This window comes from Gopherus evgoodei, chromosome 13 (assembly GCF_007399415.2).
Source record: "Gopherus evgoodei ecotype Sinaloan lineage chromosome 13, rGopEvg1_v1.p, whole genome shotgun sequence".
Classification (NCBI taxonomy): Eukaryota; Metazoa; Chordata; order Testudines; family Testudinidae; genus Gopherus; species Gopherus evgoodei.
The window spans coordinates 29,744,425-29,766,724 of NC_044334.1; the positions used below are offsets into that span (position 1 = coordinate 29,744,425).

The 22,300-nt window shown below is 50.3% G+C and overlaps 1 protein-coding gene across 2 annotated transcripts in view; it reads right to left on the reverse strand.

The window, feature by feature from the left end:
• The window catches only part of OSBP2 (oxysterol binding protein 2), a 392,283-nt gene that overhangs the window by 56,501 nt on the left and 313,482 nt on the right, over positions 1 to 22,300 (reverse strand). For both annotated transcript variants that reach the window (XM_030583569.1, XM_030583570.1), the window contains one exon: positions 3,547 to 3,745. In XM_030583569.1, the coding sequence (XP_030439429.1) occupies positions 3,547 to 3,745 (199 nt within the window). The remainder of the gene's footprint in view (positions 1 to 3,546; positions 3,746 to 22,300) is intronic.

The following is a 22,300-nucleotide window of genomic DNA, read 5'->3' on the forward strand; positions in this document are numbered from 1 at the left end:
AGCAAAGCCATGAGGCTACCACCCTCTCCTCCTTGCAATCCTTCCTCAGGCCCACCTTCAAGCAATCAGCCAACCAAAGACGACTGAGCCCGGGGCACTTGGGGAGAGCTGATAAAAACCACCACCTCCAGTGATCTGGGACTGTGAAATTGCGGAATGACTCCCGTGGTGTCCACATGCCACTATGGTCTTTACCCAGCCTCCCTCCTCGCTTTGCTCCCACTTGCTCCCTTGTTTCAGATCTTGTCAGGTCTTTGGGGGAAGAGACAGTGTTGTCCCGTGGGTTTGTACAGCACCAAGCGGCGCCGATTCTACTGGGGGCCGCTGGGTGCTACTGCAACACAAATCACAGAGACTCGGCAGGCAATTTCCAGCCCAAATGGTTCAAGTCTGAGTTATGAGCAAGTGAAAAATGGAAGGTTTCAGAGTAGCAGCTGTGTTAGTCTGTATCAGCAAAAAGAGCAGGAGCACTTGTGGCACCTTAGAGGCTAACAAATTTATTTCAGCATAAGCTTTCATGGGCTACAGCTCACTTCTTCGGAAGTGCCTGCTGTGCCTGCTGCCTACGGGGGCGAAATGATGACACATAAAGTGCTGCCAAATGCACCACGTAAACGGGCTCTGGACATGTCTACTCTACAGCCACCATGACAGCGGCCCAGCTACGACACTGTAGTGCAGGCACTTCCTGCAGCGACAGAAGGGGTTATTCCTTTGCTATAGTGAATCCATCCCTCCGAGAGGCAGTAGGTAGGTGGAGGGAAGAATTTGCAATGAAGACCCAGACACTGTGCTGCCCATGCACCTGCTCCAGGCAGCAAGCTGCATTCCGCTCTCCCATCCCGCAGAGGAAATCTGCTCTCTTCTCTGTGCTTGGTCCTGGCTCACTGGGATCCATACAGAAGGGATGTGCAGTGACATTCTCCCTGGCAGGGCTGAATGTCTGTGCTGTGTGGGTGTTCTAGAGGGGGCAAAAGGGCCCACCAGGGGCTGCCTCCCAGCCCTGTGTGCTAGCTAATGGCCCCAGAGAAGGGTAGTGTGGGTGGGGCATGGACCAGCTCCTAGCCCTGCCTCCTTCCAGCCACGATGGCTAAGCTGGTTACCTAGGTGTAGCAAGGGATGCTTCTCCCAGTGTTGGGGGCAGTAAGCCTTCAAAATACCTCCTACTGCCATCCAGCTCTGCTAGGGGGCACACCTCCTCTCCACCCGCTGTGCAGCACCGCCAGAAGGGACCACTGCGATCATCTGATCTCCTCTATCGCACAGGCCAGAGACCTGCCCCAGAAGAGTTCCTAGGGCAGAGCTTTTAGAAAAACACCCAATCCTGATTTTAAAATTGCCAGTGATGGAGAATCACCACACCCCTGGGGAAATGGTTCCAATGGTTAATCACCGTCACTCTTGAAAACGTATTTCTTATTTCCAGTCTGAATTTGTCTAGCTTCAGCTTCCAGACACTGACTCTTGTTAGACCTTTCTCTGCTGGGCTGAAGAGCCCGTTATCCAATATTTGTTCCCCATAAAGTTATTTATAGACTGTAATGAAATCACCCCTTAACCACCCCTAAAACAGCTGGAGTTCCTTGAGTCTATCACTCTAAGGCAGGTCTTCTAATCCTTTACTCATTCTCACGGCTCTTCTCTGAACCCTCTCCAATTTATCAACATCCTTCTTGAATTATGCACCCCAAAACTGAACGCACTATATTCCAGCAGCAATGACACCGGTGCCAAATATGGAAGTGCTATGACCTCTCTACTCCAGCTTGAAATCCCTGTTTATGCACCCAAGGATTGCATTAGCCCTTTTGGCCACAGCATCACTCTGGAAAATAGATCAGTGTGTCTCCCTTCAGCACCAGATGGAGCTGTACACAGCATGGGACTTCTGCAAAGCCCAGGGTACTTCTTCTCTTCCCACCTGAGAAATAGGCCAGCTCTGCAAATGCAGCTCAGTTTGTGCAGCACTTGAGGCCTCTGCTGATATGAAACACCCGCTCCTAGGAGCTTTTCCCCTAAGTCCGAGGCAGGCGGGGATTTCCAGTTAGCAGCCAGACATCAGGAAGACTTGGAGAAGGAGGGTAACGTCTCAGACTGGCCCAGGATGGGACAGAACCATTCTTGGGCTCTATTCCTGACTCTAGAAGAAATGTACTGTTGTGGTGGAGCAGGGGACCCACGGGTTAAAGCTCCTGCATTCAATTTCCTGGATGGGGAAGGAGTATGATCTAGTGGTCAGAGCAGGGGCCTGGCAAGCTGGGCTCTTAGGTGAAATCCCAGCTCTTGGAGGGAGCGTGGTTAGAGTAGGGGACTGAGAGTCAGGATATCTGGATTCAGATCTCAGCTCCTGAAGGGAGTGTGATCTAGTGGTAACAGCATGGGGGAAACCAGAATCCCTGAGATCAATTCCCTGCTGTACCACTGCCTTGCTCTGTGACACTGGGGAGGTGATTTTGCCTCTGCTTCAGCTACCTCCGCCATCCCACCCCCGCACAAATGGGAACAATAAACCATTCCCAGAGATGTCAAATGCTTTGAGCCACTTGGGCCGAAGGCCCTAGAGAAGCTGATATACTCACACTCATGCCCCATGGTCCTCGCTGGCAGGAGGCCAGGCCATTTATCTGTTACATTGCATCACAAATCCATGTTGTGATGATGACACTGCCCTGTGGGGAGAGCCCCACAGCCATGGAGCGTCACAGTGAGAGGCTCCTATAGGCTGGAGGGCTCTGGGGATGGGTGGCGCTGACTGTTACGTGTTTATGTGCATGGATCCATTCCCCTAACCCTTATGTGGTACAAGGGAACTGCCCTGGCCCGGCATTATACACAGCCAAGGAACAAGCTGCTGTTGACCTGCCAAGGCTCCGTTTGTGGGTTACAATAAAACCAAACCCTGCTGGTGCAGCCAGAAGGGTGTTTGGGGACGACGATCTGGCATCAGCATCAACTGCAATTCGGTTTTATTCTCCAGCAACGATTGCGACCAGCAAATGAGACACCAGCCACTGGATGTGGGCAAAGGGCTCCAGTGCTCTCATGCTCAAACCCGTGGGGCCCAATGTGCTGGGGACAAACGCAACTGTGCATCACTGGGATGTGGAGATGCAAACTTCCTAACACCAGATTGTAGCATCACCTTGGGATTCGTCTGGCCAGTAGAGGCAACTGTGGGAAGAACGGGATTCCCCTGGGGAGACGAGCTCGCAGGGAGGCAGCTGGAGTACTGCCTCTTCACAGGACAGGCCTGTCCCGTTACCCCTCAACAGGCTTTTACCTGAGAAAAAATCCCTGGACGTGATGGACTGCCCTGTCCATCCTTCCCGACTCTGCTGGTGCCCTACCAGCAGCTGACTGGGAACGAGTGAGAGGGCAGCCCCCCATCCCTCCTGCCCCATCGCCCTCCCCCCACCCCATACTGCTGGGCTCTGGCGGCTGCTCCCCGCTGCCATTGTGACATCACAGCAGCAGAGCTCTTGGGCTGGCAGGACCCAGGCTGTTGGCATCCTAGCCCTCTGGGCCCTAGGGAAGGAGGCCGCTCACCCTTGGAAGTGCTGCTGACTGCTGTGGAGCTCGAGGACAGGCCGGGAGCTCCCCGGCAGGCCCGTTCCAAGCTGTTGTGCTGTTTGGCTAACTGCTCAATGGTCTCCTCCAGGCGGATCCTCTGCTCCCGCTCATACTGTAGTGCCCGCTGCCATTTCCGACTGTGGCTCTCGGCTAACTCCAGGAAGTCGCGGCAAGCCTGGGGGAAGCAAGGAACACACCGGTCAGGCTCCCTCGGGGACAGGCCCCAGCTGCTAGCACACAGCACTGCCCACGGCAGCTCAGGGTCTCTGTCACAGGAGCCAGGATCAAGGGCTTTTCATTCTGGAACTCTGCTCTGCTCACATCTCAGGGAGCCCTTCACCAGGAGCAGCACTCCAGCCTTCCCCTTCAGAGCTGCAGCCCCCTGGCCTTGCCCTCTCCATGCAGTCAGGGCTGGGAACAGAGCTGGGGGACGTCTCGGTTTGCTGGCAGCTCCAAAAAATTAAAATAAAACATTTGGTTTGGGTCAAACTGAATTTGAAAAATTTCTGCAGATCAAAACAGTCTGTTTGGGGTCAAACAAAGCATGTTGTTCAACCGGAAATACAGCATTTTCCAAGGACTAGATTTATGAAATGGCCAAAGGTGGGGTTCCCCTTTTAGCCTACTGGCTGGCATCCTCACTTGAGACAATCCTGGCTGTAGCATCTGCAGGACTGGGATTTGAACCCAGGTGTCCCCCATCCCTGGGGACTGCCTGAGCCATTAGCCTGCAGCTGGGCCTCTCTCACTCTCTCCTGTCCCACTTAGTATAAAATACTTCAACAGTCACTGGGCCAGAGAATAAAATGGGGAGACAATGACTCTGCAGCTTGGGGGTTTGGCCCCTCACCGGGGAGGTGGGAGCATCGAGATCAAGTCTCTGCACCAGTGAATATTTCATAATTTATAGAAAATGGAAGAATTCAGCAGGAGCCCTGAGGGCACCCCACCCCAGAACTGCTAATAGCCTGGTGGGGAGGGCACGCCCCTGGCAGAGGAGAAGATTCAAATCCTGCTCCTGAACGGGGATTCACACTTGGGTTTCCCACATCCCAGAGGAGTGCCCTGACCACGCAGCTAAAGGGAGCTTAGAGCTAGATGGCCTTATTATCAGGTGGGGGCACATATGGTTGAAAAAGACCCTACTCAAAGAGTGGTTATCAGTGGTTCCCTGTCAAAGGGGCAGGGCCTATCTAGTAGGGTTGCACAGGGGTCAATATTGTTGTTTGACTTGGATAATGGAGTAGAGAGCACGCTTATAACCTTTGGAGATGATAGCAGACTAGGAGGGGTTGCCAGCACTTTGGAGAACAGGATTTGAATTCAATTGACATTGACAAATAGGAGAATTGGTCTGAAATCAACAAGAGGAAATTCAATACAGACAAGTGCAAAGTGCTTCACTTAGCAAGGAAAAATCAAATGGACGACAATGAAATGGGGAATAACTGGCTAGGCGGCAGTACTGCTGAAAAGGATCTGGGGGGTTAGAGTGGATCACAAATTGAATATGAGTCAACAATGTGATGCAGTTGCAAAAACAACTAATATCATTCTGGGCTGCATTTCCTAATATCCAACCTAGACCTCCCCCATTGCAACTTGAGACCATTGCTCCTTGTTCTTTCATCTGCCATCACTGAGAACAGCCGAGCGCCATCCTCTTTGGAACCCCCTTCAGGTAGTTGAAATCAGCTATCAAATCCCCCCTCATTCTTCTCTTCTGCAGACTAAACAATCCCAGTTCCCTCAGCCTCATTCCTTAAGCTCTGGAATAGGTTTCATTCATCCAAAGGAGAGTGTGGAATCCCTGTCATTGGAGGTTTTTGAGGACAGGTAGGACAAACTCCTGTCAGGGATGGTCTAGGTTGACCTGGTCTGGCCTCAGGAAGGGGGCTGTGCTTGCTGACTTCTCAAGGTCCCTTCCAGCCTGACATTTCTGTGATTCTAAGTTATAAGGGGGCATCACCATCCCACCTGCTCTGTAGCCAAAACGATTCAGCGAATTCATGTCACCCAAAGCTGCATTTTTTGGCAGATAACCTATTTGTCCAGAAACTTTGCCCAGCTAGGAGTACAGTACAGGTCACACAGCCATGGTGTGAGGGACTGGCTTGGGATCTGTAGTCATGGCTTATCGTGCTGAGTGTCCAAACACAGATACACCGAGCGCTAAGAGACTTCAGGCCTCCTTGGGTTGGGGGAAGTCAGGGAGTTTTACCACTAGGTAGTGCCAACTGCACTGCAAGTTTCACACGTATTCAGCTCTGCTGACGCAGCTCAGTTTTCACATGCAGCTCCCTTGTCATTTCAGTTACGGGATGCCCCTCCACCTCCGCTGCTCTGCCACTGCCCCCTCAACTCTGACCTGCTGCCTCCCCACTCCCCAGGACATTTCCCCTGGCACCCCTAGTCAGTATTTACACAGCATTGTAAAAATGTGACGTGCTAGAAACAGTGTAACCTTGATTATCCAAACCAGGATCACATCCCTTAGCTTTCAATACTCAGTAAATTCCTAGGGTTCCAAAACCCCTTTGCTCTCACAAGTGGTGCCATGTCCTGCAGGAGAGGCTGTTCTGCATTGTCATTGTCATTCCAGTTCTGCAGCCCCGCTGCTCTGCCCCAGGCCGGCTCCAGCTTTTTGCCACCCCAAGCAGTGAAGGATGTGCCGCCCCTTTTCATTGGCCGCCGCAGCACCTGCTTCCTGCGCTGGTGCCTGGAGCCAGCCCTGGCTCTGCCAATACAAGGATTGAGTCTGAACTGCAGCTCCCACAACATTCTTGGTCATGTCCCCCCGGTTCTGTAAATGCACCTCAGTCACAGCCCCCCTGCTATTCCAGTCCTGGGCTCGCCCCTGCTGCCTTCTGTTCAAACGGTGCACAGGTTTTGTAATGGGGATGAACATCCCTTGGGAATGAGGATGAAACGCTCACACAATGTAAAAAGAAAGACAAGCCAATGGAAGAGACAGGCACCGGATTTCTCACTGACTAATAAGGAAGAAGGACAGCCCTCTTCCTCCATCTTAGCTGAAGCAGAGTCCAGCCAGAACTACAGTCCCCTGGGTGCTAATTAGACACAGTGTGGTGTGAAAGCGTTAACAGTTCTTCCCTCCCCCAGCGTAGAGAGAGGACAGGTTATGCTGACAGGCAAGCAGCTACTTAGTCTCCTACATGGAGCGGTCTGCACAACCTCTTAGGCTACGGCTACACTGCAGCCTAATTTGACATAAATTGTGTCGCTCAGGGGTGTGAATTAGCCACTCCCCTAAGTGACGTAACTTGTGCCGATTTAAGCACCAGTGTGGACAGCGCTAGGTTGGCGGGAACATTCCACTCGAGGGGAATGGAGTAATTCAGCCGACGAGAGAACTCTCCCCCATTGGCTGAGAACAGCTACACTAGAGAGTGTTCGGCGGTGCAGCCACATCACTGTAAACTCTCCTGAATAGCCAGCGCCAAAGTGTCTGAAAGGGGCTGTGTTGGCGGCCTGCCATGACATTCGTTTTGAGTGTCAGGGCTGGTCTCTTAGCAAGATGCCCCAGTTTGACCCCCGAGAGACGCGCTGGAGAGTACCACAGATCTTGAGGCATGCACAGATCTCCGTAGCAGTTCCCTTGCGCACACGTGAACAGCTCAAAGGGGTCAGAGCGATTCAACCACTAATCAAGGTCTCCCTGTCTTTGCAGTCTCCCTGCCCTATCCCACAAGGGATGGTACAGAATACTCACTGGAACGTACGCTGCTAAGATTGCATGCAAATGCTACCAGCAGCCCTCTTCCTGGTATAATTAGCTTCTTACTGCATTAGCCCCATGCAGGGTAAACGATGAATTATGGCCAATTATTCTAGACCTGGCTAACAGTCCAATTTATCAGAGTAAGCAACATATGAATGAAAGGAACAGGGGCACTGGATGGCTCAGGGGATCCATCATGGGATACTGAGACTTTCCGATCCAGTATGTTCAAAGAAAGCCCAAGCTAGTGGTTCCCAGAAGTGATTCCCATGTAATGACAGGCCAGAGGCTGATGGGAAATAAGTTGCCTGGTCTCTTCCAGTTCCCAGTGGAGAGGTGTTCACATTAAAATCAGCACCACAGTTGCCCCTTTGCTAGCAGTCTTGCCAAGAGACCAAGGATAGAACAAGCCACGGCAACTGAATCTCCGAGGTGAGGAGTGTGGCCCCAGTGAGGGAAGGCAGCATGGCTGCGGGTTAACAGAAGCCTCCAGGACTATCAGTTTGACACTTTCACCAGCATCAGAGACACAAGGTGGGTGAGGTAACATCAAGAGAAGCAGGTCCAATAAAGGATATTACTTCACCCACCTTGTCTATCCGGGCCCAGCATAGCTACAGCAATGCTGCATCCAGCATCAGAGTCACACAGACCGAGCCAAGGAAAGGCCAATATATCCCTACAACTCCCCCGAGGCTGCAATGGGCGAGCTAGCTTTGTTTCCTTTACAAGAATGTGCTGGAGTCTTAGTCCTGTGCAGACTATGGGATTATTTCCAAATCCAGATGCCCCACTGTCACGGAGTGTGTGTGTGGGGGGGTCCGGTCCTGCACCCCTCTTCCTGGGACCCACAGTGACTCTCAGCCAGCCAGTAAAACAGAAGGTTTATTGGACAACAGGAATGCAGGTTACAGCAGAGCTTGCAGGTTCAGTCAGGACCCCTCAATCGAGTCCTTCTGAAGTTTCAGGGTGCTTGGGTCCAGCATAGGATCCCCTGAATTCCCCTCATCCAGCCCAAAACTGAAACTGAACTGCCCCTCCTCCAGCAGGCCGATTCCTTTTTCCAGCTTCCCAGGCCAAGGTGCTAACCCCCTCCCCCCTACCTGGCTCAGGTTACAGGCTTAAAGATCCTGTCCCTCACCTAAGACATCCCCGGCTCTCCCATCCCCCATGCAGACTGCCCCTACTCCATCACACCCACTCTGGCAGAGGGACACCACCAATGAAAAGAAAACACACTTTTCTCTGAAAATGCTTTAGCTACTGTCAGAAGTAACAGCTAAGACCACCACAAATGAACAAGCAGGGAACACACAGCTCTCTCTTTTCAGTGTGTTTACATGTGCATTTGACAGCACAGTACATTGTGCCTAGTCAGTTTCACTACTAGCCTTGGGACTACTCCCATGCTGGAAGTGAAACCTGCCTGCGTGCACCCTGCCGGACTGCAGTGAGTCAATTCCCCATTATTGTGGGGTCTCACACAGCTGCACAGGAGAGAAAAGTGATCTAAAAACAGGGAAATGTTATTGTAAGTGTCCCAAAATTGGTAGGGGGACTCAGGGTCATGCTAGCACTTGCAACAACCTTTAATTCATCTTTGAGAGTGACGAGATATCTAGTTGGCAGTGAGAGATACCATTAAGCTACCACAGCACAAAAGAGGAAAAAGGGACACTATCAAGATGAAAATCATTCTGAAAAACCCACAAGTGTGAAACTAACAACAATTCAGATGATTAAAAGGGAGAGAACTTTAGACGTCTAATATACTTGTCATCACTAATGGGGTTCATTTGTTTTTTGTGCTTCATCTACTTGGATTTTACATGCACTTCACTCAGCTTTTTGCACTTTGCTTATATGAATCAAGACAGATCCAGACTAACACGGTTACCCCTCTGATACTTTCTTGTTCTCGTGTTCTAGCACCATGCTGCTAGGCCTGGGTTTCCCATTGGAACTCTGATTCCATAAGAGATTTTTAATAAAGAACCATTTCCATTAGTTAGATTTTTCCAACCCATTTGTTTACAATATAAGCAAATTTTGGGTCTAAACCAGATTGACAGAGCCCCTTAAAAAGCCCCAGAGGAAGAAGAACCATGGAAATACTGGAAAGTTGAAGGTTTACTTGAGAGTTATGTGACGAAACGTGCAATGAAGGAAAGAGCCCTCACATGTTAAAGACACATTACACACAGTTGCTAGAGTGTGTGTGAGAGAGAGCACGGATGTGCGTGTGTGCACACGTGTGCATACCCCGCCTGTTCATGTGTCTTATGAACTCCATGGGTGCACTAGGGACTGGGCTACTGTTGATTTTACATGGAAGGTAGCCAGATACAATGGTGAAGGGTGGCAGGATAAAGCCCCTAGACAGATTCTAGAGGTACACAGTAAAGGCCCCATCCATCCTACACATATAGCGATTAGATACTCTGCTATAAACTGTCCTTGGCCAAAAACAATTGATCTCCTCACGTTTGTAAAGCATGATTTGCTTTTTATTTATCTCTGTGCTGTTCATCAATTCATATTTCTGTTAACAAAGGATTAGTAACTAGAGACTGGATTCTGCAAAAATGAACACACATATGCCTTTTTTCACACACGCATAGTCCCACTGACTTCAGTTGGACTACTCACTGTGTGCAGAGTTTAGCACGTGTGTAAGATTTGAGGATTGGTGTTCAAGACACAAACCCTAACCTCACCACAGCTAACATAAGAACACAAGAATGGTCCTACTGGGTCAGACCAAAGGTCCATCTACCCCAGTATCCTGTTTTCCGACAGTGGCCAGTGCCAGGTGCCCCAGAGGGAATGAACAGAACAGGGAATCATCCCCATTCTCAGCTTCTAGCAAAAGAGACTAGGGAAACCATTCCTGCCCATCCTGGCTAATAGCCATTGATGGACCTATCCTCCATGAACATATCTAGCTCTTTTTTGAACCCTGTTATGGTCTTGGTCTTCACAACATCCTCTGGCAAGGAGTTCCACAGGTTGATTGTGAGTTGTGTGAAGAAATACTTCCTTTTGTTTGTTTTAAACCTGCTGCCTATTCAGTTCTTGTGTTATGAGAAGTAGTAAAGAACACTTCCTTATCTAGTTTCTCTACACCAGTCATGATTTTATAGACCTCAATCATATCTCCCCTTAGCCGTCTCTTTTCCAAGCTGAAAAGTCCCGGTTTTATTAATCTCTCCTCATATGGAAGCTGTTCCATACCCCTAATCATTTTTGTTGCCCTTTTCTGAACCTTTTCCAATTCCAATACATCTTTTTTGAGATGGGGCAACCACATCTGCACACAGTATTCAAGATGTGGGCGTACCATGGATTTATATAGAGGCAACATGATATTTTCTGTCCTATTTTCTATCCCCTTTTTAATTATTCCCAGCATTCTGTTCACTTTTTTGACTGCCGCTGCACACTGAGTGGATGTTTTCAGAGAACTATACACAATGATTTCAAGATTTCTTTCTTGAGTGGTAACAGCTAATTCACAGCCCATCATTTTATATGTATAGTTGGGATTATGCTTTCCAATGTGCATTACTTTGCATTTATCAACATTAAATTTTAACTGCCAATTTGTTGCCCAGTCACCCAGTTTTGAGAGAACATTTTGTAGCAATTCGCAGTCTGCCTGGGTCTTAACTATCTTTAGTAATTTTGTATCATCTGCAAATGTTGCCACCTCACTATTTACCCCCTTTTCCATATCATTTATGAATATATTGAATAGGACTGGGCCCAGTACAGATCCCTGGGGGACACCACTGCTTACCTCTCTCCATTCTGAAAACTGACCATTTATACCTACCCTTTGTTTCCTATCTTTTAACCAGTTACCAATCCATAAGACCTTCCCTCTTATCCCATTGCCGCTTACTTTGCATAAGAGCCTTTGGTGAGGGATCTTGTCAAAGGCTTTCTGAAAATCTAAGTACAGTATATTCACTGGATCCCCCTTGTCCACATGTTTTTTGACCCCCTCAAAGAATTCCAGTAGATTGGTGAGGCGTGATTTCCCTTTACAGAAACCATGTTGACTCTTCCCCAACAAATTACGTTCATCTATGTGTCTGACAATATGGTTCTTTATTATAGTTTCAACCAGTTTGCTTGGTACTGAAGTCAGTTTACAGGCCTGTAATTGCCACTCACCTCTGGAGCCCTTTTAAAAAATTGGTGTCACACTAGTTATCCTCCTGTCATCTGGTACAGAAGCTGATTTAAATAATAGGTTACTGACTAGAGTTAGTAGTTCTGCATTTTCACATTTGAGTTCCTTCAGAACTCTTGGGTGATACCGTCTGGTCCTGGTGACAGTTAAAGCTGGATTTAACCCTGTCTGCTCTGAGGGCCCCGTGCTGCTATCTTTGATTGCTGACTGGTATCTGTAAGCAGCCCTTTGGGTTATCCATGGCATGAAGTACTATTCGGCATAGGTAAGGATCCCTAATGAGATACAGCCACATGCAGTTTTGTTAGGTAGCAATAAAAGTTCCCTTGAAAAATGCTTGCAAGCAAGAGCAGCAGCTTTGAGCAGGTGGAGTTTGTCCTGCAGTCGGCATTTCTCTGCCTCCGTATTCTTTCTAATTCATGACCTGCAGTACGACTCTGGGAAGCTACCCAAAAGTACGGTGGAGAAGGTTACAAAGGGATATTTCTAGGCCACAGTTCAATAGCTCTTTGCCCATTAACAGCGCAATAAAAGGACATTCAGGCTGGGACGCTGAGCAGTGAAGGGAAGGCGATCCACTCTGCAGAGAGAACAACAGAGGCCTTAATGCTTCTTCCGCCGCAGCCATGGGTCTACTTCTGGGACAGTGGTGGAGGAGGGAGAGAGTGTCGTGCATTTCACTCTTAGGGCTTGTCTTCCCATACAGCGCTACAGCAGCACTGGTGCAGCGGTGCTGAGGTAGCACTTTAGTGAAGACATGACTATGCTAACGGGAGAGCGTCTCCGTCAGCGTAGTTAATGCACCTCCGTGCGGTAGCTACGTCGCCAGGAGTAGCTCTCCCATCGACACAGCGCTGTCTACACAGGGGATAACTACATCGTTTGGGCTGTGGATTCGTCACATCCCTGACCGACGTAGCTATCGCAGTACAGGTCTGTGGTGTGCACCTGGCCTGAGAGCTCAGTATCCCTATGTTTAAATGGGGGGCTGACAGTGTCCGTGGGGTGGTTAGAACACAGCAGGATGACTAGCCGTGGCAGAGCCTGACCCAAGAAGGGGAGTGGTAGAGCCCAGGGACACAATTCCTCAGCACAACAAGCGGTGCAGGAGACTGGCAGTGAATGAGCAGCTAGCACGGCAAAGGGAGCAGAAAGCTAGGCCACATGGCATGTTTTCTACTTAATACATTAAAAATCTCGACATGGGATGGGTTGGGTAAAGAATGGTGTCCCTAGCCTCTGTTCGTCAGAGGATGAAGACGGATGGCAGGAGAGAGATCACTTGATCACTGCCTGTTAGCTTCACTCCCTCTGGGGCACCTGGCATTGGTCACTATCAGTAGACAGATATTGGGCTAGATGGACCTTTGGTCTGATCCGGTACAGCCATTCTTATGTTCTTATGTCATGACCTGTCTGAGCCAGGCTGCAGAGAACTGTTGTGGCCAAGTTACAGGATCCTGGTTCTGAATTACAGAGGTGTAAATAGAAGTTACTGGAGTTACCCCAGCATGACATCAGTGTAACGCAATGGAGAATCAGGCCCTTAAACACAGGGCTTTTTCATTTGCAAAATGACATCAGCCCCCTGCCCTTGGCGGTGCCAGAGATGCTCACTTGGGACACTGAGCTGGGTTCCTAACTGGGAGAGGTTTCTGCGTGCCCACTGTCCCCACTCCTATCTATTTCTGAATTTATTGAGAACGGCGCCTCTTAAAGGGTCCGATCCTGCCCCCTGGAAGTCCATTGAGTGTTTCAGGGGGAGCAGGTCCAAGTACTGAATCGCACCAAGGAGTCTGCTTATTGCCTGGTCTGGCAAAGGAGCAAACAGGAGATGGAGGCAGCCCTGGGGTGACCCCTCCTCCTGGTACAGAGGTAATGCCCATCTAGAGGGGCAGGGGGCATTTCACCAGAGAGAGCCCTGCATGCAATGATCCAAATGTCGACAGGAGCTAAAGGCCACTGGAGAAGGTTGCTGTTCTGAGTTAAGTCCATGGGTCATCAACCAGCCGAGCTCACCAGAGCCTCAGTGTGTGTCCTACACAAGGGGCTGCCGGGGAGTTGGTGTGCAGATGGACATGCTGGGAGACTCTCCTGCTGTGGGTTACACCCCATTGCACTCCCTGAACAGCAAAGCTGAGTGCCAGGATCTGGCCCAGGGTCTGAGCTCATACTGGTTTTACTCTGGATAGACAACGCTGTAACTGAGAGCAGCATCTGGCTGAAGTGAGTCTGAGCCGGAGTAGCTGCCGGGCTGAGAGGCCAGACACAGGTGGAAGTGACCCCAGTCCAGACCTGTCGCACGTCTGATTGGTCAAAGCCAAAGGCACCTCCCTCCAGCCCTCAGCATCCGTGTGAAACCAGCTGCCACTCAGCCGCTGACCCACGTACCGAGATGTACGTTAATTCCCTTCCTGTCGCCCCTGCATTCATCCCAGCACCCTGGGAACACAAAGCCCTTGGGTTTTCGGTAGAGAGCCCTTGGTGCAGGGCTTTGGTCTTCCACTGCCATCTGCAATGCAGGATCAGAGCAGGGGTCACCCTTGGTTAGTCTGCTCAAGTATCTGAACAAATTGAGCGGGTCTGGCCCAAGGATTCCTGCCCACACCAGCCATGGGAACAGCCACACCCAGCCCGCGAATGCAGCCACCCACTGTGGAACAGAGAGATGTCAGCAATGGGCCAGTTTTGGGCCCCACACTACAAGAAGGATGTGGAAAAATTGGAAAGAGTCCAGCGGAGGGCAACAAAAATGATTAGGGGGCTGGAGCACATGACTTATGAGGAGAGGCTGAGGGAACTGGGGTTATTTAGTCTGCAGAAGAGAAGAATGAGGTGGGATTTGATAGCTGCTTTCAACTACCTGAAAGGGGGTTCTAAAGAGGATGGACCTAGACTGTTCTCAGTGGTGGCAGATGACAGAACAAGGAGTAATGGTCTCAACTTGCAGTGGGGGAGGCCTAGGTTGGATATTAGGAAACACTATTTCACTAGGAGGGTGGTGAAGCACTGGAATGGATTCCCTAGAGAGGGGGTGGAATCTCCTTCCTTAAAGGTTTTTAAGGCCCAGCTTGACAAAGCCCTGGCTGGGATGATTTAGTTAGGAATTGGTCCTGCTTTGAGCAGGGGGTTGGACTAGATACCTCCTGAGGTCCCTTCCAACCCTGATATTCTATGATTCTATGATTTTTGCAGCACTGCCACAAGGCGTAGCTGCCCGTCTGCTTGTAATGGAACTAGATCCATGGCCTGCTCCAGACATCCAGGATGCCCTGGCGTGGCTTCTACTTATTCTAACACCAAAAGCTCTTGGAGAGCCGGGAGGATGAAATCCTTCCAGGCCACAGCGGGGCAGCAGAGATGCTCTGCAGTTGCTTCTCCAGCCCCAGGGCTGGATTAGCCTCCGTGGTACCTTCAGGTGGGGATGGGGGTTACGGCTGGTCGATCTACCCCTTCCAGAGGGGCCGACACTGGGATTTCCCCAGGGTTCTGGATGCCCACTCTGCTTCAGGCCCTGCCCTTACTCCATCCCTTCTCCCAATCCCCCGCCCCACCTCTTCTTGCCCCTGCTTCTCCCACAATTTTTCCCCCCTGGGTGCTCCAGCCCTGGAGAACCCATGGAGTCAGCACCTATGATTCCCCCCCACACACACTCCACCTGTCCCCCCCCACCCGCTCATGGCTGTGTGAAGGGAGCCCTTGGGAAGCTGGGTTCCTTGGTGTTCATGGGAGGCAGACTCGCTGGATCCTGTTCCCCCTCCCCTGGACAATGAAACTGTACCCAATGCTCTGTGTCTACCCCCCCAGGCCCTACACAGGAGGGGGCAGGATTTGTCCCCGAATTATCCCATATTCCTGGCTGGAAAAGACGAATCCACTCCACACATCCATCACCACCCCCCTCCACTCCCCTAGTGCAGGCCTGGTCCCTCCAATCTCCTGGCTAGCACTTTGTGCAGCTTGGCTGCAAGCACCTCAGTGACTCCATGGGTGGTGAATCCAGAGTCTAACTGGAGTGCTCGCTCATCTCACACCCGCCCTTCCCTGCAAGATGGAGACCATGATCCTAATGCCAGCGCTGGGACGGCTGCCAGGCACACACCCCTGAGACACAGGGCAGCAGAACAGCAGAGAGCACAGGACTGAAGAAGCCAGATGCACAGACGGGGTCACTGAAAGGTCCTCTGCCCCTAAGCGAAGAAGACACCTGAACCGCAAGTTCGAGAGAGCTCCACAACATGCCATGTCCCACGCTCTTTACAGTCAGTCACTCCACCCTGGCTTGACCCCAGAGACAGAGCATAACAGCCTTCTGTCGCCTGCTCCATTAGTCACATCCGCCAAACCAGGGGAGCCATCCGCAGGGCAGGCAGCAGACGTGGGTGGATGCTGCATCTCCAAGGCTTTGACGTTTTGTACCCAGCCACAGACTCGAAGTCTTTCTCCAAATCAAAGTCTTTATCATCTGTGCATCGTTTTGAAAACTGCCCGCACTGACGGCTTTCTAATTAATTTTACACAGAGAGCGGGCCTGCCAACCATCCTCTTGACGCTGCAAGGTTGTGATAAAAGGACGGTCTCACAATAGCAGGTACTTGCCAAGTGGCACTGGCCTTCCCATGCGGGAAAAGCTCATTATCTGCTTTAGAGGTCTCAGGTTCCAGCTCTGCTGTCATCACACATGTGACATGCACAGAAATAGCCATTCCAGAGCTGCTCAGCAAAGCGTAATATGGAAATTATCAGCTGTCTCTGGCTCAGGGGGATGCATGTTTTTTAATAATACATTTGGAGATCTTCACCTGTAATTACCGTGCTGCAATTAAATTTGGTCTTTAAGACAGTTACAGGAAATTGAATGCCATGGTAAATTACAGAGAAGAAGGAAACAGTTACAAATGGGACTGTGCCAAGGCACCCAGAGCCATGGGAAAGAAACAGGAGCCAAGGGAGGCTCCTGGGGGGAACATCAAGGTCACTGTGTTGAAGTCAATGTCCTAGATGATGGACAAACCTGATCAAAATAACTCTTAAGCACTTCCTATCTGTCGATCTCAAAGCAATGCAGTACGGAGGGTCAATATCATTATCCCCATTTTATTGATGGGAAAACTGAGGAACAAGAGCTGAATCTGTTTAGTTTATCAAAAAGAAGATTGAGAGGTGACTTGACCACAGTGTATCAGTACCTTCATGGGGGAGGGGGGAATACCAGGTACTAAGGGCTCTTTAGTCTAGCAGAACAAGGCAGAACAAGAACCAAGAGCTGGCAGCTGAAACCAGAGAAATTTAGATTAGAAATAAGGTACACATGTTTAATAGTGAAGGTGAGTAACCGCTAGAATAAACTCCCAAGGGAAGTGGTGGATTCTCCACCTCTTGATGTCTTCAGATCCAGACTGGATGCCTTTCTGGAAGATACGTATGAGCCAAACACAAGTTACTGGGCTCGTTATTAGGGTAATGGTATACAGGAGATCAAACTAAATAGTTCCTTTGACCTTAAACTCTCTGAATCTATGAAAAGGTCACTCAGCAGGGTTGTGGCAAAGCATGGAAAAAGGCTCCCAACTCCTGTCCCATGTCCTAGCCACTGAAGGATGCTGCATTCCTTCCCTTTTTTAATAAAAATAGGGCTGAAGGGGGGGCGGGGTGGATCCAGTTTCCCCAGGTGCTTCTGTTTGGGGAATCAGTTGGGTGTAAAGAAAGATTTCACTGTCCAGATCTGAGAGCCGCAGCAGCAACCACTAAGGAGATTTGAGATGGAGTCTTTAGTTCACGTATCAGAGGGGTAGCCGGGTTAGTCTGGATCCGTAAAAGCAGCAAAGACGAAGTGGGTATTCACCCACGAAAGCTCATGCTCCAATTCGTCTGTTAGTCTATAAGGTGCCACAGGACTCTTTGCTGAGTCTTTAGTTTACACCACCCCGGGCATTAGGCTGGTGACTTTTGAAGGTGATTAAGCAAACCTGACCCCGTCCATATCAGGGCAGGGGCCTGGGGGATGCTTCTCAGCAGTGTTTGGTGATAAATGGTACAAGGTGATCAACTGAGGCGTGGTTTGTAGCTGAACAGACAGAGGGCAGGCTTAGCAAACTTCTGGTTATTTATTTGCATTATCGTAGCACCAGGGCCGCCCCTAGCTATCTTTGTGCCCTACACAGCCCCCCATCCACGTGGGGGGACTGTGTGGGGCCCCAGGCCTCTGCGGGGAGGGAGCAGGGTGGGGCTGGCTCCAGGCCTCCATGGGGGGCTGTGTGGTGCCCTGCCCCAGTCCTCCACGGGGGGGGAGGGGAGCTGGCCCCAGGCCTCTGTGGGGGAGGGGGGCTGGCCACTTTCTGCTCTGCTCCCCTGGCTCCCAGGCTTGGGGAGAGGGGGGAACTGCCCCCCAGCACTCGCTGGCAGCACGGCTGGGAGCCAGGGGAGTGGAGCAAGCTGGGGCTGGGCAATTCTAGTTACTGGTGAGTGCAGGCCTGACCTTCTGGAGTCCTCAGGGGAGTGGGGGCAGGGCTGGGGCAGGGTGGGAAGAGGTAGGGTGGGGTGAGCAGAGGCGGGGCACTGGGGAAGAGCAGGAGCAGCACACAGCTGTGCCCCAAGTTTCCTGTGCCCTACTCAGCTGTGTACTTTGTGTATGGATAAGGATGGCCCTAAATATCACCCAGGAGTCCGGTCACGGAGCAGGGCCCCATTGTGCTAGGTGCTGTACAAACACAGAATGAAGTGACAGTCCCTTGAGTCTAAGAAGAATGCTGCTGGGGGACGCTAGCACAGTCAGAAAGAGCCTTGCCCCGGGGAGGAGGCCAGGCCAGAATCCCCGTGATGCTATGGTGACAGCACAGCTGTAGACCTTAACTGTGCGCCACAGTCTGTCCTCTGACACCCAGTGTGTTCCAATGGCCTCTGAGGGTCCTGCATCCCCGCAGCACAGATACACCCCTGCCCTCAAACCCAGGAGATAATGGCCTGTCCGGGACACGGGCATGATTTACCCACAACTCTTCACCTCCAAACTCCAGCCTGAAGGAGGCAAGATCCAGAGCATGGCCAGTCCTGGGAGTTAAGGCACAGACTGCCTCAGACAGTGCTATGGCTGCCAGGAGGGCCTGAGCTAATGAGTCATCGGCTGCATAGACACTGAAGTCGTCTCGATCAATTAGTCTCAGTGACTTCAATGCCATTGTGCAGAAGAATTCTGTCAGCTCCAGCAGCGATTCTGTAGGGGTCCCCAGTGCAGTGCCCGCGGGTGCCATCTAAATGAACCCCCGTCCTGGCCGGTGGTCGAGCATCCGCCGAAATGCCACCAAATTTCTGTGGCATTTTGACAGTGACGCCAGATGAAAAGGTTGGAGACCACTGCTATAAACCTTCCTAACCAGGCCATGTCAGCTGATCAAATCTAGTTTTGGGGTGGAGACCTCCGACATTTAAAGTCAGAAACAAACACCACAAGTACAGCTGGGATCAAAGCCAGGTTAGGAAGCAGCCCCCAGAAGGGTCAGTCGCTGGTGGAGTGAAATTGCTAGTTGCTGCTGTTTGTTTGCACTGGCATGTAGCTACTGTGTTTCCTTCTCCCTCCTGCATTGGGCTCAAGGAGGGACCAGGACGTGCTTTGCAAGTGGGCTAAACTGATTTCCCTCTTGGCAATGGAAAGGGAAACAAGGTAACCTCCTTCTGTGAAGACAGGCAGAGCGCCCTCCAGCAAGTGTGATGTTAGTAAATGTCACAGTTCTCCCAAATGAGTTCCATGCTGGGCTCTGCCCTGCTGCCTTGCTCTACAAAATCTGTTCTAGTTACAGAGGTAACAACTCCTTTGTTTGCCTGCAAGTTTTATTCATTGCTATAAAAGTACTCGGCCCATTGCCCAGCCAGCCCTTCTGCAGCCCCTTTTCACCTCTGGTTTGGCCTCTCTCTAGTACTGAGGAAGAAAACAAGCTGCTGTGCTGGTGGCCTCAACTAACAAGGCCTTTCTTTTGAGTAGAGGGTCCAGCATTCCCCACAAAGCACGGAGCCCGTGGCTCTCTCCAGCTCTCACTGGGATGTTCAGGGCAGGTCTTCACCACCCACCAGATCGGCGGGTAGGGATTGATCCATCGGGGATCGATTTATCGTGTCTCGTCCAGACACGGATAAATTGAACCCTGAACATGCTCCCCATCGACTCCGGAACTCCAGTGTGGGAGAGGTGGAAGCGGAGTCAACGGGGGAGCAGCAGCGGTTGACTCACCACCATCCTCACGGCTAGGTAAGTCGATCTAAGAGACGCTGACTGCAGCTATGCTATTTATGTAGCTGAAGCCGGCATCTCTTAGGTCGACCGCCCCCGCCCCCAGTGTAGATCAGGGTTCAGTCTTCAGGAAAGCCTGTGACGTGAACATCTGAGGAAGGAGCACTGCTGCCTTTGAGAAGTACAGCTAGGACCATCTCGCTCTCATTGACATGAGGCTATTAATAATCACGTAAATGCTTTAAAATCCTGCTGGAAAGGTATAACAAGTGGGGTTCTGCAGGGGTTTGTTTTGGGACCGACTCTGTTCAATATCTTCATCAACGACTTAGATATTGGCATAGAAAGTACGCTTATCAAGTTTGCACATACCACCAAACTGGGAGGGATTGCAACTGCTTTGGAGAATAGGGTCAGAATTCAAAATGATCTGGACAAACTGGAGAAATGGTCTGAGGTAAACAGGATGTCTTTTAATAAAGACAAATGCAAAGTACTCCACTTAGGAAGGAACAATCAATCAGTTTCACACATACAGAATGGGAAGAGACTGTCCAGGAAGGAGTATGGCAGAAAGGGATCTAGGGGTTATAGTGGACCACAAGCTAAATATGAGCCAACAGCGTGATGCTTTTGCAAAAAAAGCAAACGTGATTCTGGGATCCATTAACAGGTGTGTAATGAGCAAGACACGAGAAGTCATTCTTCCGCTCTACTCTGTGCTGGTCAGGCCTCAGCTGGAGTATTGTGTCCAGTTCTGGGCACTGCATTTCAAGAAAGATGTGGAGAAATTGGGTAGGGTCCAGAGAAGAGCAACAAGAATGATTAAAGGTCTTGAGAACATGACCTATGAAGGAAGGCTGAAAGAATTGGGTTTGTTTAGTTTGGAAAAGAGAAGACTGAGAGGGGACATGATAGCAGTTTTCAGGTGTCTAAAAGGGTGTTATAAGGAGGAGGGAGAAAACTTGTTCACCTTAGCCTCTAAGGATAGAACAAGAAGCAATGGGCTTAAACTGCAGCAAGGGAGGTTTAGGTTGGACATTAGGAAAAAGTTCCTAACTGTCAGGGTAGTTAAACACTGGAATAGATTGCCTAGGGAAGTTGTGGAATCTCCATCTCTGGAGATATTTAAGAGTAGGTTAGATAAATGTCTATCAGGGATGGTCTAGGCAGTATTTGGTCCTGCCACGAGGGCAGGGGACTGGACTCAATGACCTCTCGAGGTTCCTTCCAGCCCTACAATCTGTGAATCTATGAAACTCCCTGGCCATGTGTATGAGGTCAGCTCTTTGTTACGCTGTCAAAATAGCCAACAACTCTGGTCACTTTTGGATTGGATGCCCTGGTAACATCTTAGGACGTGTGTGCTATGAAGAACCACTTGCTGCCACACCAGTGTGGGCTGCATTCTGAGTGGATCTCATCAGCTCAGTACAGCCAGGCCTAGTCAATATCAGGATGGATGCTAAAATCCCGGTTAAATCCCAATTTGGAACAGCTGTCTGCCACCAGTGTAACCCTATGGACTTCACTAGAAGTGTTCCTGATTTACACCAAGTAAGAGGAGACTCAGGGCCTAAATATTCAAAGCAGAGCGTGTGAGTGGGGAATCTGGCACTAATGAGATAAACCAGGAAGTCCAGCCCTCTGACGCATTCTGACATTGCTTTCCCCATTTCCCCATTCTCAGTGGAATCTGGACCCCATGGTGACCTCTTGTAGTCTCTGACCAGGGGCCATTGCCCAGAGACCCGACACATCCACCTGCCTCGCAGAAGGCAGACAGACCCACATAAGAGATGCTGCCCGTGATTAGAACTTCCCAGGAAGACACTGGGAGAGCAAAGCATTTTGGCAGGATGGCAAATGGAAAGAGGCCATTACATCCCAGCTGTAGCTGTAAGATTCAGGTAGTAAAATATACAAATGTAGCTCCGGGGTATGATAAGCCAGGATACAAAACCACATCTGTGTCTCGGACAGTAATATTGATGTAAGCAGCATGTTTCGCATTCCTCTAGTTAGTTCCATAAACAGAATCGCTTCAGATCATGGAAAGGGAATGAGATAAAATACAAAAATCACCAACATGCTGCAGTGATGCAGCTTCTCTGCCAGCCAATCACATCAGCAGATCAGCCGGTGGCTCCTTGTTTTTCACCAATATCAAAAGCAAAAACTTCCAGCTGATCAGAGACCATCAATCTTACTGTTAGTTATTCTCTGATTGGCCAGAAGCACAAAACAAATCTATTCTCCTAGCCAATCAGAATAATGCCAAAGTGAACTGCACCAATGCCCATCAGACAAAGTGAGCCCATATCACACACTGGGTCCCAGCCTATAACCCACGTGGGTTAGATCTGAAGGAGTCACCTCATGAGTAAGCAGATGGGCCTAGAGGATGGCAAGGTTAAGATGAGAACTGCCACAGGATAAACTGCCATAGGATAAACCTTGAAGCCATTTCTAAACTTGCTGTAAAGTTTTCCTATACTACAGCATTATTTGGTAAGCCAGCAACATTCCTTCTGCCCTAGAAGCCCTAAGAACCAACACCCTTTGC